The following is a 15,167-nucleotide window of genomic DNA, read 5'->3' as shown; positions in this document are numbered from 1 at the left end:
CGATTTGTTTTCAGCCACGTTGAAGAGCCTCACTGTCATGTTACTCTGATATCTATGCAATGTATATGCGATGCTGCACTTGCGAGAAGCTCAGGTGGCAAGCCGCCAGCACCGGCGCTCAGAATCGGCCCTAGTATCAACTTTCATTCCTTCCCTGCGACGAGTGGGCAGGCGAACAATTGGAAGCTGTTACCTCAATTCTGTGCACACCCAAACTAGCAGAGCCTCGGTCGGAGCGGCGACTGGTCGTGCACATGGTGAGCACTAAGGCACAGAAGTTGAGGCCCTTTACAGTTTTAGCCTTAACATACGACCATCTTGCTGTCTCAGGAGGCTGGGACGCTGGTTCAGTCGCCCGGACACTCGGCGTGCCTCCGCCAGCGGCGCGGGCTCTGGCGGCCTCCCTGCAGGCCACGGAACGCCTGCCGCTGGAGTTTGGCATGCCGGACCTGGTGAAGCGCTGCGGCATCCTGCAGCAGGAGCTAGGGCTGACCGCAGAGCAGGTGCGCGGATAGGGGATTCTTGCACCACCGCCTGCACCTGTAGAGCCTGACCTGTCTGCGGAGCGGTGCTCCGAACTGCCATACCGTACTGGTGACAAAGCGCTAAAGGCAATCTGCCGCCAACCCCCGTCCTGACCCACGCCAGGTGGCGCGGATGGTGTCCATTAAGCCGGAACTGCTGGGCTGCCCCATCGCGACCCTGCGCGCGCGCGCGGCGCAGCTGGCCGCAGGCTTGAGCGACCCGCCACCAGGCGGCGACCCCCGTGCCGCCGCCACCCCCGCTGCTACGGCAGGCGCCGCTCACCAGAGGGCGCAACCGAAGCAGCAGCAACAACAGCAGCAGCAGCAGCAGCAGCAACAGCAACAACAGCAGCAGCAGCAGAAAGCATCTTTAGCCCCTGCGCCAACGAGCAGCTCACCGGCAGCTGCCTCCCCAAGTGCAGCAAGCGCGGGAGCAGCAGCGGCTGGCAGCGGCGGCAGTGGGCTGCTGCGCCCGCTTCGGCCGTCGCGGCCAGTGCCCCAGCCGCTGCAGAGCCAGGAGCCTCCCGTTCACCCCAACGGCAGCACAGCAAGTATAGCAGACGCATCACATACTACGCCAACAGTGGTGACGGATGCGGAAGCGATGTCGCTGTTGGCCGCGCAACCGGCGCTGCTGGCGGTGCCGCTGCCGCACCTGGCGGCGCGCTGCCGAGAGCTAGGCCAGCTGCTGGCGGCGCCTCCGGCAGAGGCGTGCCGCTGCTTGTGCCGCCTGCCGCCGCCGGAGCTGGAGCGGCTGCTGGCGGCGCCCCTGCCGGCACTGCGGCGGGCGTGGCTGCGCCTGGCGGCGGTAGTGGCGTCCCTAGACATGGAGGAGCCGACGGCGTCGTGGGTGCTCGCGGCGGCCCTGGGGGACACCGGCAGGCACGGCCCGGGGCGGGGGCCGGGGCCCGGAATGGACGGTGCGCAAGAAGAGGGGCAACAGTCCAGGCTTGATGAGCGTGGAGCGCCGGACGGGCCTCCAGACGACAGCGGCCGGCTCGCGCGCTCTGGCCGGCCGCCCTCCATCCGCGTTGGCGACCTGCCAGAGCCGTCGGTGGCCGCAGCACGACGCATGGCGCTCCTATGCCCCCAGCTCCTGATGGCGTCCGCACCCGCGCTGCGCGCCTCGGCTCAGCATCTCGGCGCCTTGCTGGAGCTGCCGCCCGCGCGCCTGCGCTCCCTGCTCGCGCGGCGGCCGCGGCTGCTGCTGCTCCCCGCAGCCGCGCGAGTCGCGGCGCTGCAGGCGCTCACCGCCTCGCTGCAGCTGCGCGGTGGGCTGCCGCACGCGGCGCGTCTGGCGGTGCAGCAGCCGCTGCTGCTGGGGTGGGAGCCGGCGGCGCTGGAGGCGAAGTTGGGGGAGCTGGGGGCGGAGTTGGGTCTGGGCCGGCAGGAGGTGGCGCGGTTGTGCCGCAACCAGCCTGTGCTGCTGGCCATGGCGCCAGCCTCGCTGGCGGAGCGCCTGCAGCGGCTGCAGGTGAGCGCGCGGCGTGGTAAATCGGTTCAAGTGGTTTGGGTGGGGTGGGTGCGTGGGCGAAGGCCGGGTACCGTAACTGGGGGCGCCGGGCACGCTAATTGCCTCTAATCATGTTTAACTTGACCCTGTGCCCCGCTCTACTGATAACCATTGCCGCAGACGCTGCTGCAGCTGCCGGACCTGGACGCGGCGCGGCAGCTGGCGCTGGAGCAGCCGGGCCTGATGTCGCTGCCGCCCGACACGGCGGAGAGGAAGCTGGCGGTCATTGCGGCGGCGCTGCAGCGGGTGCCGCTGCCGGCCGCGCCGCCCGCCAGCGGCAGCGGGACAGTCGGCACCAGTAGTAACGGCGCCGGCAGCAGCGCCAGCGGCGACAGTGGTGTAAAAATGGCAGGGAAAACCAGTCGCAAGAGCATCCGCAAGCGCGAGCCGGGGTCTGACGCGGATGGCGCGGGCGCCAGCGGCAGTGCCGGGGGCCGGCCTGGCGAAAGCCGTGTGGGGCAGGGTGGCATAACCTGGAGCGACGTCCCCTCCGGCGCTGACACCCCCAACGGGAGAGCGCAGGCTGACACGCAAGCGGCTCTGGCGGAAGCGCGGCGAATGGTGCTGGAGGCGCCGACGCTGCTGACCATGAGTCCGGACGCACTACCGCGGAGAGCGACTGAACTGGCAGACGCACTGGGTAGCGGCGGTGGGGCAGAAGCGGGGCCGGTGACAGGGGCGCTGGAGGCGCTGCGCGCCTGCCCTCAGCTGCTGGTGCTGCCGCGCTCGGAGCTGCGGTACCGGGTGCAGCAACTGGGCTGGGCGCTGGAGCTGGCGCCGGAGGCGGTGCGGGGGCTGGTGCTGTCGCGGCCCGAGGTGGTGTTGCTGGGGGTGCAGGAGGCGCGCGAGGTGCTGGCGCGGACACGCGTCGTGGAGGCGGGGGCAGCAGCTTGTGCAGAGGTGGGAGAGTCGCGGCGGGTGGGGGCTGGTGTGGTGCAGGCGCGCGATGGGCCGGAGGCAACGGCGGAGGTGCGGGTGGACTCGCTGGCGGCAGGGGAGAGGGCGGGAGAGGGCATGGGGCGGCGGCCGGCTGGCGCGCGGGTACGGGGGGCACGTGCTGCTGGTTTGAGGCGGGGGGCAGCGCAATGAGGCGCCGTGTTCGGAAATGTGGAGGTGCTCGAGTAGGGAGGTGGATAGGTAGCTGTGGACAGACAAGGGAGTGTCAGCTTGTACAGCTGGAGAATGGGCTGAGCCCCTTGTAGAGCAAGGGATGTGACGATGGTCGATGGGTACCGGCGACATGAACACAGCGCCCTTACCATGCCAATGCACCGCCATGCTCTATCCCCGCCACGCCACGTCGCCACCTTGCCCACGCCACTCCAAACATGAGTCCGTGATACCTCATGAGCATGTTACATGGCTTGAAGTCCATGCGGCCCCAGTGTCCCACTAACTCCTTTGAGTCCGGAGGCGCGTTGATAAGCAAACAAATCGTGAATCAGATAGCGGTTGCGCAATTCACCAGACCGAAGCGTCGTCACCGCGTACAAGTATGCCGCCATCTTTTGCACCTCCGTGCTAAGCGTAGCTCTTTTCACATCACTACCTGTAATCAAAGTGCTTGCTAGTGAATGCGAATGCAATACCCACAGCTTGCCTCAAGCTCGCGTACTTCGTGCATTCCAGTAGGACGTGCATTTCGTCTTCCACGTCTCCACTCCTGCACAGCCTACACACCCGTTGTGCCCTGGCACGGTACTGGCCCCCCGCCTTGGCGCCCTCTTCTGCCTTGCCTCGCCCTGTTTGTGCCCCTGCTTGCCACACTGTCGCCCGGCCATTGCTTTGCTGCATTCCGTTTGCATATTCTCTGCGGTTTCCTCTCGTGCTCATCCGTGGACGCTGGTCACCTTCCTGCAGGTGTGCGATGCGGCTCTGCCTCGCGAGTGTGGCGTTGCGGTGTGTCTGTGTGGTGCTATCGCGGTATCGCCTGGCCGGGCGCCCGGAGCGTGAGGAATGCGCGTCAGCAAACTTCCAGCCAGCCAGCAACGCGTCGGTACAGTAACTCCGGCGTGCGACCAGCCGCGCACTCCTGCCCTGCCGTTGCAAATTGTGTGCCATCTGTTGGGTTCTGGGAATTACGGTAGCTGCACCCTACGGGACTTTACCAACCTGCCTTGCCACGCACGCCCCCCGCTAGTACTAAGCCTTTGTGCCCAGCTAGTACTAAGCCTTTGTGCCCAGCTCCGATACGGTATCGGGGTGAAGCCATGAAGCCGCAGAGTCTGACGCCAGCGAACATTGCTGATACTCTATTAACCCTAAAGCACCGCTCCGTTGATCATTGCCCGCAGACGCTGCTGCAGCTGCCGGACCTGGACGCGGCGCGGCAGCTGGCACTGGAGCAGCCGGGCCTGATGTCGCTGCCGCCCGACACGGCGGAGAGGAAGCTGGCGGTCATTGCGGCGGCGCTGCAGCGGGTGCCGCTGCCGGCCGCGCCGCCCGCCAGCGGCAGCGGGACAGTCGGCACCAGTAGTAACGGCGCCGGCAGCAGCGGCAGTGGCGACAGTGGTGTACAAATGGCAGGGAAAACCAGTCGCAAGAGCATCCGCAAGCGCGAGCCGGAGTCTGACGCGGATGGCGCGAGCGCCAGCGGCAGTGCCGGGGGCCGGCCTGGCGAAAGCCGTGTGGGGCAGGATGGCATAACCTGGAGCAACGTCCCCTCCAGTGCTGACACCCCCAACGGGAGAGCGCAGGCCGACACGCAAGCGGCTCTGGCGGAAGCGCGGCGAATGGTGCTGGAGGCGCCGACGCTGCTGACCATGAGTCCGGACGCACTACCGCGGAGAGCGACTGAACTGGCAGACGCACTGGGTAGCGGCGGTGGGGCAGAAGCGGGGCTGGTGACAGGGGCGCTGGAGGCGCTGCGCGCCTGCCCTCAGCTGCTGGTGCTGCCGCGCTCGGAGCTGCGGTACCGGGTGCAGCAACTGGGCTGGGCGCTGGAGCTGGCGCCGGAGGCGGTGCGGGGGCTGGTGCTGTCGCGGCCCGAGGTGGTGTTGCTGGGGGTGCAGGAGGCGCGCGAGGTGCTGGCGCGGACACGCGTCGTGGAGGCGGGGGCAGCAGCTTGTGCAGAGGTGGGAGAGTCGCGGCGGGTGGGGGCTGGTGTGGTGCAGGCACGCGATGGGCCGGAGGCAACGGCGGAGGTGCGGGTGGACTCGCAGGCGGCAGGGGAGAGGGCGGGAGAGGGCACGGGGCGGCGGCCGGCTGGGGCGCGGGTGCGGGGGGCACGTGCTGCTGGTTTGAGGCGGGGGGCAGCGCAATGAGGCGCCGTGTTTGGAAGTGTGGAGGTGCTCGAGTAGGGAGGTGGATAGGTAGCTGTGGACAGACAAGGGGGTGTCAGCTTGTACAGCTGGAGAATGGCCTGAATGGGCTGAGCCCCTTGTAGAGCAAGGGATGTGACGATGGTCGATGAGTACCGGTGACATGAACACAGCGCCCTTACCGTGCCAAGGAACCGCCATGCTCTGTCCCCGCCACGCCACGCCACCTTGCCCACGCCACTCCAAACATGAGTCCGTGATACCTCATGAGCATGTTACATGGCTTGAAGTCCATGCGGCCCCAGTGTCCCACTAACTCCGGAGTCGCGAGGCGCGATAAGCAAACAATAAAATGAATCAGCTAGCGGTTGCGCAATTCACCAGACCGAAGCGTCGTCACCGCGTACAAGTATGCCGCCAGCTTTTGCACCTCCGTGCTAAGCATAGCTCTTTTCATATCACTACCTGTCTTCCATAGGACGTGCATTTCGTCTTCCACGTCTCCACTCCTGCACAGCCTACACACCCGTTGTGCCCTGGCACGGTACTGGCCCCCTGCCTGAGGGCGGTTCACTTGCAGGTCCCAGCAGCCCAAACGAAAGCGTAATAGCGCGATCAGATGCTTTTACGTCACTTGTTGCCCCATTAGAATGCGGATGTTACAACATGCTATCAGGGCCCAACTTGACTCCACCAACCCCGACTTTGCTGCAAACCCTCCCGCGGGCAAAGTCCGTGTGACTCCGCGCACAGTGAGCCCTAGCCAAGCCTCAACCCGCCAGAGCCCCACCGCTGTGCCTCAACGCCACAAGCCTAGGCACAGGAGTGCCGGGAAACGTCTAGGCCGCAGGACACACGCATAGCGCACGCACCAACCAGGGCGCAAGCGTCCAGGTATTAGAACGGTCACCCACGCGTGCAACCTGCCCACACACAAAGCCACCAACCACGCACAACCTCTCACGGCGAGGGAGGCGGGGAATCAGCGTCATACGGCAAGCGCAAAACCAGGCCGTCACCAACAGCCCGAGATATGAAAGGATGCGCAGACGGCACAGCGTCCCAACCCTTTGGCCTGATACCCAAAGTCACAAACGTCTGGAGACGACCCCAGAAGTCAGCTACGACGGCAAGTCCAATGCTCAGCACCCGGGCCGACGGCAGCTTCGCTCGCGCCGCCAGTCCGGCCATAACCACACGCTGCCGACCAAAGTCCAGGGCAGACATAGCAGCGAGACACACCACATCCCACACAGGTGGCGCAAGCCCCGCAGGCGGGCGCACTAAGCACAACTCCTCACGAGAGAAGGCACTTACAGCCTCCTCTGGCAGGAAACTCATAGCCATCCCCATATTTTCCCGCAGTCCCACAACCAGTGACGCCGGTCCCCATCCTGCATGTCAACCCCACACGCCCAACACGGGTCAACAGCAACGCCGCGCGCACGCTCGCTAGCATGCCGTGGGAACGCCCAGCAAGCGCTGGCGGCCACACGCCACAGTGCTTCCTTGTGATGATTCGCCCATTTCAGCGACCACAAGCGGGCCAAGGTGCACACGAAGGCCCCCGCCGCCAGGGCAGCCTCCACCCCCGACACATCCGCGTCGCACACATATTGCAAATGCTTAGCCTTCAGGGCGGCTAACTGTGGAGCTAACGGTCCCCACCTTCACCGTGTAGGCAGTGAGCAGGATGGGCGGCCCCCCGTATTGCAACCATCCAAGCCCCCGCACCACCTGTTGCACCGACTCCGCCGTAGCACTCACGACGTCGGCCGCCGGGAGCGGCAGCGCGGCGGCAGGCCCCCGAGCCAGCTGCGCCGCACGCGCGGCGGCAGCCCAGCCAGCGGGAAGAAGGGCCACCGCCGCCGCAAACCGGTCGGCCGCCTCTTGAGGCGACGCCGGCCCCGGCAGGGGCGACGGCAGGCGCGCCCGCGTACTCCAGTGCAGCACCCGCCGCCACACAGCAGTCACATACATTTCCACACACGCTTCACCAAACCGGGAGTCCCACGCCCAAGGGCGTGTACATGCCTGCCGCAGTTCGTTCAGGCCGTCATGCGCTGCAACCAGCTGGCCCACACACGCCAGTCCCGGCAGAGCGAGCAAATCCGCGAAAGCCACTTCCCACGTGCGGCCGCCCTCACACAGCGCCGGGTTAGCCCACAACGGCACATGACTCACCCACGCGCCTGGCTCGGGCGGCGCCACCAGAGTCACCGCGGGCAATTCAGTCATGGCCTTCAGCAGACGCGCAAACGGCTTGCCCGCCGGGGTGAGCGGCTTATTTAGCACACGGTCCGCGGCCCCCCGCACCAACAACCGCAGGGGCGTTGCCGCCGGGTGCACCTGGCGCAGCCACGCCGCCGCGACCCGGGTCCACGGGGGCACGTACGGCAGCAGACCACACACACCCAACACACACCGTACCGCGAGGCCGGCATGCCGCGCTTTCACATGCGGCACCAGCGGTAACAGGCCCGCCCCCCCCCACCGCCGGAGGCAGTTGCATAAGTTCAATGGAGAGGCCAGGCGGGCGTGCCTGGGGGTTGGCATCAAACTGGGCCGGCGACAGCCGCCGGTCCACCACCGCCGCTACCCTGGCTAGCCCCATATGGGCTAGCCTGCCTTGCTCAACCAACGCATCTTTCAGTGGCACTCCCATCCACTGCAGATACCTGAATCTGGCATCGGCAGCAGGCCTGGTGCCGGCCTTCCCGCTGACGGACAGCATGTCAGCCGGCATGGACCGAGAGGGGAGGGAGCGCAGGCGCGCGGGCGGCAGCTCCAGCAAGGCGCCGAGGTGCTGAGCCGAGGCGCGCAGCGCGGGTGCGGACGCCATCAGGAGCTGGGGGCATAGGAGCGCCATGCGTCGCGCTGCGGCCACCGACGGCTCTGGCAGGTCGCCAACGCGGATGGAGGGCGGCCGGCCAGAGCGCGCGAGCCGGCCGCTGTCGTCTGGAGGCCCGTCCGGCGCTCCACGCTCATCAAGCCTGGACTGTTGCCCCTCTTCTTGCGCACCGTCCATTCCGGGCCCCGGCCCCCGCCCCGGGCCGTGCCTGCCGGTGTCCCCCAGGGCCGCCGCGAGCACCCACGACGCCGTCGGCTCCTCCATGTCTAGGGACGCCACTACCGCCGCCAGGCGCAGCCACGCCCGCCCGCCCGCCCGCCCGCGTAGGTACGCCGCGTCAGGCGTAGGCATGCATGGCGCAGCACGGCTGGAAGTAGTGCTGTGCGTGCAGGGTGGTGAGGGGGGGGGCACACACACGTACCGGAAGTCTTCTGGCAGCACTCGGTGGTTGCGGAGAAGCCGTTCACGTCGTGGTACTCATCTTGGAAGTAGCCCTACGCATGAGCGAGCCAGCAGCGAGGAGTGGCAAGGAACGAGTTGCGTCGCAGTGCGTAGGGTCAGGGTAATCGACTGGCATCTATCGCCGGCCGGCATTGGCTACGAGCAGCTTCAGTTTCCCGCAACCCGCCCGCCCGCCCGCCCGCCCGCTCGCCCGCCCGCCCGCTGCAAGTACCAGCGCGCCTCACCGATGCGATACCAGTTCGGTTGTAGTCAACGGTGAGGCGGCAGAACTGTGTGACTTGCCAGAAGTCAGGCACCTTCTTGGTTTTTGAGCTGCGTCAGTCGTACAGTTGGGGAGTCAACAACAATGCCCACGCGTGTAGGGTAGGAGCCGTGCATGCGTCGGCGTGCGTGTACCTCCTATCAGCATGCATCTTCAACCAGCACGCGGCATTCTGTCTTACCTCAGTGCTTTGTCGGCTGCGTCTATCGCGCTGCTGCCGAACCCCGAATCCTGGACATCCAAGCCGAGGTCAAAGTGCTTGACGCGGCCATCCACAATGGCGACCTGCGGTACGATGGGCGCGTGCAAGGCGACACGTGCGCCAGAGGTTGACGGTCCACGCACCACGCACACAGGAAATCAACCAGGGGTGTTCCCGGGCCTGTGACCACGTGTGGCGCACTCACCATCCCATTACCGCACCCATACACAGCGCCCATGGCACTGGGAGGACACGGCCATACACAATGTCGTGCATGTGCCGGTGCCCGCACATGCAAGCGCACCTACCTCAGCGCTGTTCACCGTGAAGTATGCAACGCGGTCCCACGGCAGCAGGTTTCCGTCGCGGGTGTCTCGCTGCTGCTTGACAATCTTAGTCATGTTGACACGGACCTGAAAGCGCGGGGCGTGTGCGCGCGGGGGCAAAATGTAACACGACGTACATCCGTCCGCGCGCACTGAGTGCGGTGAGGTGCAGCGCGTGCAATGGACTCCGACCATTCGAGGCATTGCCTACCTCTGACTCAACTCACCTTCAATTTGGCGTATCCCTGGGAGCGGTGCTTGTCATTGAACTTTGCAATGGCGTCCCGGTCCTTGGCGTTGGCAGCCGGGTCCGTCGCCAGGTAGAAGGCGCCGGGATACTCGTTGTACGACACACCTGCAAGTAAGCGTGCACGCATGTGACAAGTTTCCACAGCAGCAGTGGGGTTACAACAGCAATACTGCACACAAAGGCGCCCGCAAGCACCAGGCACACAGGAACGGCCGTAAGGAACCAAAGTGCAACAGTGTGGCCAGCAGAGCAAAGCAGGCAACCCGTGGGGCAGTGGGGTGCACGCAGCGCCTTTGTCTACGCACTACTGCAGCGGGTGCAGCTTGCAGCCTGTGTCCAAACCGCTGGAATCCGCATACCGTAAGTGGGGAGTGCCACCTGGGTGATCATGGCACCCCCACCCACAGACACCCCTTGGGCTGCATGCGCCCCCCTCCCCCTGCCCACCCAGACCGAGACTGCTTGCCTGTGTTGTTGTCAAGCTTAGATAGGAATTTGAGGGAGTCAGTGGCGAGGCCCGAGTCCACTGTGATCAGTGGAAAGTCGTAAACAAAGTCCACACGGGAGTTGTTCCAGCCTGCGGACTGTCGGGTGTCCAGCGGCGGCAGGGGCGGCTGCGGCAGCCGCATGTAGCCCGGCGGCGACAGCGGCGCGTTTGGCGCATCTGGCGCAGTAAGGCCTCCTGCATCCGTCGATGATATTGGCGCCGCGAGGCAAGGTTAGTTCCTTACCGCCATGCATCCCAACGGCGCGTGGCAAACATGCGTTGGCATGCGGAGGACATGGGTTGGGAGGTGATGACCCGATGTGTCCCGTGACGCACGCTCTCACGTACCGTCAAAGCCATCGAAGGTGTAATCTGGTGTCGAGTAGGAGCCGTAATCTCCGCCGTAGTAGTCATAGTCAGCTGACGTGCCGTTTGGCGGGGTCAGCAGAAGGCTGGGGTCGCTGGCAAACACGTTTGGCATAAAGACACTGTACTTCTCCTGCTGCCCGCCGCTGCCCGCGGCCGTGAGCATGCCGCTTCTGTCGACGCAGCTGAGCAAGTCCTGGCCGAGGGTTGGCCATGAAGTGATGGCGGCGGTGCTGGCGGCGCCGTCCCGGTTGCAGGCGGTGTCCCGGCCCCGCAGGCCCGCACTCATGCCGGAGAAGGACTTGGCGAGCTCCCTCAGGCCCAGGGCCGCCTGCGTGCATGAGGAGGCGGGCGTAGCGGGTAGCATGGCTAGGGTAACTGGATTTATCGGTAACTGGAAACCCGGATGGGAAGGAGGTGGCTCGCGCGTGCCGGTGGTACTTGGGGGGAATGGTTGGCTGCGGCCCAGCGCGCGCGCCGCGGCCGAATGGCTAATGCAGTCAGTTTGGCGCAATGGCAAGCCGGCAGTAGGCCTCCCCGTATGCGTACCAGGCGGGATGCGATGTCACCGGCGGCTTTGCTCGGCACAGCGGTGAGGTTGTCGGAGAGTTCAATCTGGGTCAGCATGCAGCGCTGCACGCGGCTCCAGAACTTGCCGTAGACCACCTGCGCATTCATCAGGCCAGCAGCCACGACACGACACGCCCATTTCTTGCGGCATGTAACCACGCGAATGCAAACCACAGCACCGCCCAACAACGCAGCACCGCACCGCACCGTACCCCTCAACACCGCACCAAAGGCTTCCGGTATTCCACACCAGCGGCGGGGACACGTAAGGCATGCAACGAAACACGAGCTCCGGAAGCTGCAGGCCCGCAAAAACTAATCCCATTGCCTCGGTCATGGTCAAGCACCCACCGACAGCTTCTTGATGGCGCCGCGGTCTCGGTCCACGAGCGCGGACTGCAGGTCCTTGGCGGAGGAGATGTAGCCAGACACGTCACTGTCCACCATCCAGGCGCGGCTCCGACCCAAGCAGTGCCACGCAGGTAGCGCGGGGAGCAGCGAGAACTGCGTCGCGGCGCCCATAAGAAGCCTGGTGTTCGGAGGACGGAGAGATACGGTACGGCGGTACGGTAAGTACAGCGTGGAAAAGTACGGCGAGGCGTGGGGCGAACCGGCCAAGAGTAACAAGCGCCATGCAATTCAGGAGGGGGCGCAGGAAGCAAGAGCTGCCTGCCCGCACGCACCAGTTGGTGTGCGTGAAGGTGGCGAGCAGCACGGAGGCCAGCGGCGACGCAAAGGTGCCGTTCACGCTGAACGGCTGCACGGCGCCAGGGTCCAGGAAGATGTCCAGCGGTACTTCCACAGGGGCGCACTGCACCGAGGTGCGGCTCTCCGGGTCCACCTGGTGGGCAGCAGGCGCGGCCGTCAAGGCCGCCGTGCAAGGGAAACAGGCAGGCGGGCAAGGCTGAGAAAGGGAAACAGGTAGGTGGACAGTCAAAGCAAAGCCCATACCCTCCCAAGATCCGGAACCCGACCAGCCAGCAGCCCACAGCAGACGCTGGAGGGGGCAGGGGGAGCAGGAGAGCGGGGCTACAGCAGCAGGGCATGCATGTGCGTGCCGGCGGTGCGCTGTTGTAGGTGTTGGCAGGCGCCGCGAGCGCGTGCCCTGGCACCCGCCTGACCCCGTGCCCCAGGACTGCCGGGCCTTACTTGCCCTCTAGCCCGGTGGCTACAGATCCGGGCTGCCACATGCATGCGGCAACTGCCTCACCCGGAACAGCTCCGCCACGGGCAGGAAGCCGTTCACATCGTCACAGAACTGCGTGCAGCACGCATGGTGGAAAGCGGCACGCGGCCGGGCAGGGTCAAGAGTCAAGAGTCGTGCCCATTCTCTTAAGTGCCACAAGGAGGAAGGTAGCCAAGCAGGGGCAGGGGCATGTGGCGGCATGCACCTTGGTGTGGATGCCCCAGGCGATTAGGATGGTCGCCAGCAGCGCCAGCAGCAGCACCATGGTCGCCACTTGCCTGCAGACGCAGTGCCGTGCAGGAGGAGTTTAAGCGCAACGCAGCGGCAGTGCATTCGAGCATTTGCGCGATCATCACGCATTCACGCTCCACTCAGTTGCAAGCGGGGCCCCGCGATGCCCTGCCCCACCCCCCAGGTTGGCTCCGGGCCGCGGCACCCCGCGCTCACCAGGCCCGGATGAAGAACGAGATGCGCTTCTTGGCGGGAAGGCCCTCGCTGCCGCGGTCCACGCCCCCGGCCTTCAACTGCTTCTGCTTGGCGGCCAGGCGCCGCAGCCTGCAGCAGTCAGCACATGCACACGCACACGTGAGGGGCAAAAGGAAGCGCACGCAGGCCAGAGCTAGTTGTTTTCGTCAAGGGACACGAAAAGGAGGGCACGCGGCAGGCAGAAGCGCGCACGCGGGCCAGCGGCGGCGGCGTCTTGCTGACTAGTGCGTGCCCCGTATGCCCCGCCGCATTCACGCACCTGGGGCTGACAGACTCAACTAGCAGCGGCTCCGCCAAGTTGCCCCAGCAGTACTGGACGCAGCCCAGCGCCGCCACGCCGCAACCGCTCAATCCCGCCACGAACTCCGGCCACCCAAACTTGCGGCCCTCGGGGCAGCACGCTGCGCGCTGCTGCGCGCAGCAGCCCGCCAGCCTCCCGTGGCCCGCCGGTGGCGGCGTCTCCACATCGCTAGCCTTGCCATGCGCCGGCCCACCTTTCCCGTTGAAGCCACCACTGCCGTTCGCGCCGCCGCTGCTGGCCGCTTCGCCCGCTGGCAGCTCCACTTGCACGTCGCCGGGCTGCACCTGCTGGTACGCCAGGACTAGCGGCAGCGCCACCGGCGGTGGCTGCTGCAGATGCGGTGCCTGCTGCTGCTGGTTGGGCCTCATGGACAGCTGCTGCTGCAGCTGGTATTGCTGCGCCTGCTGCTGCTGCTGCAGCGGCACGTGCTGTGTGTGCTGCTGCATCTGCATCTGCTGCTGCATGGCTTGCTCCTGCGTCATGTACACCACCTGCGGCGGGCTGTTGGGCAGCTGCTGGCTGGGCAGCAGCACAGGCATCATGGAGCCGGGCTGCTGCGAGAAGTACGGCGTGGGCTGCTGCTGCAGCATGGGCGGAGGCTGCTGCTGCTGTTGCTGCTGAGGCGACCAGGCGCAGCCGCCGCCGCTGCCAGGCCCCGCTGTCGCATGGGCTAGAAAAGCATGAAGGAAGGACGGAGAGGTCGAGAACTAACGTGCGTGTGAATGACAGCAAGCAAGCAGTGCGCTGCGTCGCATGGGTTGTGTGCGCGGCCGAAACAGCATTTGCATGTGGGAGAGGCGGGAGGACAATTGCACAAGGTGCAAGAGCTAGCGCTGGGGTTGTGCAGGGCTGGGGTTGGGAACAGCAACGCACCTGCTGCTGGCGGGGATGAATCCATTGTGTGCAACGGCTCTGCAAGGCCACCTGCATCACCTCGCAAAAGCAGGCACACAGGGAGGGCTCGTGTTATGTTAGAAGGGGGCGCTCGGGACAGGAAGCAGGCAGGGGCGGGAAGCAGCGCCCACGCCGGCGAGTCAGGGCGAGTGCAACTAAAGCGCCCGACTAGGCGAAGGGTAGGCAGAAGAGGGGTTGCCTGTTTGGCTGCGTGAGGCAACATGCCTCCAGCGTCGGGCCATATCCACAGGGTGAAGTGAAAGGGCAGGAAAGGGACACGAGCCACTGCACTTCGAGTAAGCAGACGGGCTCGCGCGACGCAATCTTTTGTTGCTCCTGTTACCCGGCACTTCCCGCTGGCCCATACGCAACGTCCTATGTAGATAAAAGCATACAAATTTCATTGCCGGGTTGCTGTGCTCACCGGCGCGCGCGAAAGGTAGCCGCCCCGACCGGTGAGTTCGTCGCGCAAAGTGACGCGAGATATGTGTTACACTGATTCAGTTGAGTCACGTCCACGTATCTTTGCCGCGCAAGCGTCCAGCACACCTTCACGGTACGAGCGAGCAGGAGCGAGCAGACCACCGCGCGATGAGCGCGCCCGTTGCATGTATACCGCGTCAAGTATACCGAGAATATCTATCGGTTCAACTAAAGCCATATATTGTTACACCTCTGTACTGCGTTGCCCAAACCTTCGCTGCTGCGAAGTCTCATGTATGGTTGCCGCCCGCGTACGCACTTGATGTATGCTTTTAAGGGAGTATTATCGACTAGCAAGGTCCAATGGCTTGTCGGGTTGAGTTAGCTAATCGCCCGGTTATGGGGGCCGCGGGCTGGGCGTCGCGCTTCCAAGCACGCCCTAGCACTCCTGAGTGATCCATCGCAAAATAGATATTCATTGTTTTTTTGGTGGGAGGATGTCTGGCACAAGTTCCTATAGCGCGGGCACACGTTCTCTTCAGTCCTCGCAATACTCCAGCAGCGGTGACATCCATAGGACCATCTGCCACCGCATACAACGGCGCCACAATCCCCTGTGTTGCGTCGCACTTTGCAGAGCTGCCTTCGCCTCAGCTGTTGAGGCCGGGGTGGCTGCAGTTACAACTGAGCCCTCGATATTCAACATTGAAATGAGTTGCAAATAATAAGAACAGCATGTCAACGAGCGCCCGTGTCGCGAGAGCCGAGTCTCGATCCAACCCATGCTTTGGTGCAGCCTGCTGG

The 15,167-nt window shown here is 65.2% G+C and overlaps 3 protein-coding genes across 3 annotated transcripts; 2 read left to right on the top strand and 1 right to left on the bottom strand.

Annotated features, from left to right (window-relative positions):
- The first annotated feature begins 3 nt into the window (after positions 1–3).
- On the top strand, positions 4–3,409 carry CHLRE_03g161363v5 (uncharacterized protein). Its single transcript, XM_043060704.1, has 4 exons — positions 4–257; positions 331–503; positions 649–1,998; positions 2,158–3,409. The coding sequence occupies exons 1-4, from the start codon at positions 71–73 to the stop codon at positions 3,124–3,126; spliced, it is 2,679 nt and encodes an 892-aa protein (XP_042925833.1). The 5' UTR covers positions 4–70; the 3' UTR covers positions 3,127–3,409.
- Positions 3,410–3,473: 64 nt separating this feature from the next.
- On the top strand, positions 3,474–5,489 carry CHLRE_03g161350v5 (uncharacterized protein). Its single transcript, XM_043060703.1, has one exon. It carries the CDS (start codon positions 4,248–4,250, stop codon positions 5,298–5,300), a length of 1,053 nt encoding a protein of 350 aa, XP_042925832.1. The 5' UTR covers positions 3,474–4,247; the 3' UTR covers positions 5,301–5,489.
- A 71-nt stretch (positions 5,490–5,560) lies between these two features.
- Positions 5,561–14,693, bottom strand: CHLRE_03g161301v5 (uncharacterized protein). The gene is made up of 18 exons (XM_043060702.1): positions 14,365–14,693; positions 13,920–13,970; positions 13,005–13,716; positions 12,707–12,814; positions 12,465–12,537; positions 12,284–12,331; positions 11,757–11,914; positions 11,425–11,602; positions 11,053–11,169; positions 10,486–10,834; positions 10,117–10,332; positions 9,628–9,755; positions 9,383–9,487; positions 9,054–9,157; positions 8,835–8,922; positions 8,566–8,642; positions 7,840–8,356; positions 5,561–7,646 (listed from the first exon to the last, which is right to left on the bottom strand). The coding sequence occupies exons 2-18, from the start codon at positions 13,942–13,944 to the stop codon at positions 6,924–6,926; spliced, it is 3,726 nt and encodes a 1,241-aa protein (XP_042925831.1). The 5' UTR covers positions 13,945–13,970; positions 14,365–14,693; the 3' UTR covers positions 5,561–6,923.
- Positions 14,694–15,167: the final 474 nt, after the last annotated feature.

This window comes from Chlamydomonas reinhardtii, chromosome 3 (assembly GCF_000002595.2).
Source record: "Chlamydomonas reinhardtii strain CC-503 cw92 mt+ chromosome 3, whole genome shotgun sequence".
NCBI classification, from domain to species: Eukaryota; Viridiplantae; Chlorophyta; class Chlorophyceae; order Chlamydomonadales; family Chlamydomonadaceae; genus Chlamydomonas; species Chlamydomonas reinhardtii.
Note: the sequence above shows the minus strand (reverse complement) of the source record. Positions and strands in the feature narration are given on the sequence as shown.

What these genes read in the sequence shown, in the direction of transcription:
- CHLRE_03g161363v5 (XM_043060704.1), top strand. Translation starts at nt 71, where the DNA reads ATGCTGCACTTGCGAGAAGCTCAGGTGGCAAGCCGCCAGCACCGGCGC. An exon ending in GGCGACTGGTCGTGCACATG is followed by an intron (nt 258 to 330) that starts GTGAGCACTAAG and finishes TTGCTGTCTCAG; the next exon opens with GAGGCTGGGACGCTGGTTCA. An exon ending in TAGGGCTGACCGCAGAGCAG is followed by an intron (nt 504 to 648) that starts GTGCGCGGATAG and finishes GACCCACGCCAG; the next exon opens with GTGGCGCGGATGGTGTCCAT.
- CHLRE_03g161350v5 (XM_043060703.1), top strand. Translation starts at nt 4,248, where the DNA reads ATGAAGCCGCAGAGTCTGACGCCAGCGAACATTGCTGATACTCTATTA.
- CHLRE_03g161301v5 (XM_043060702.1), bottom strand. Translation starts at nt 13,944, where the DNA reads ATGGATTCATCCCCGCCAGCAGCAG. An exon ending in ACCTTCACGCACACCAACTG is followed by an intron (nt 11,603 to 11,756) that starts GTGCGTGCGGGC and finishes TCCGAACACCAG; the next exon opens with GCTTCTTATGGGCGCCGCGA. An exon ending in TCACGGTGAACAGCGCTGAG is followed by an intron (nt 9,158 to 9,382) that starts GTAGGTGCGCTT and finishes ATCGTACCGCAG; the next exon opens with GTCGCCATTGTGGATGGCCG.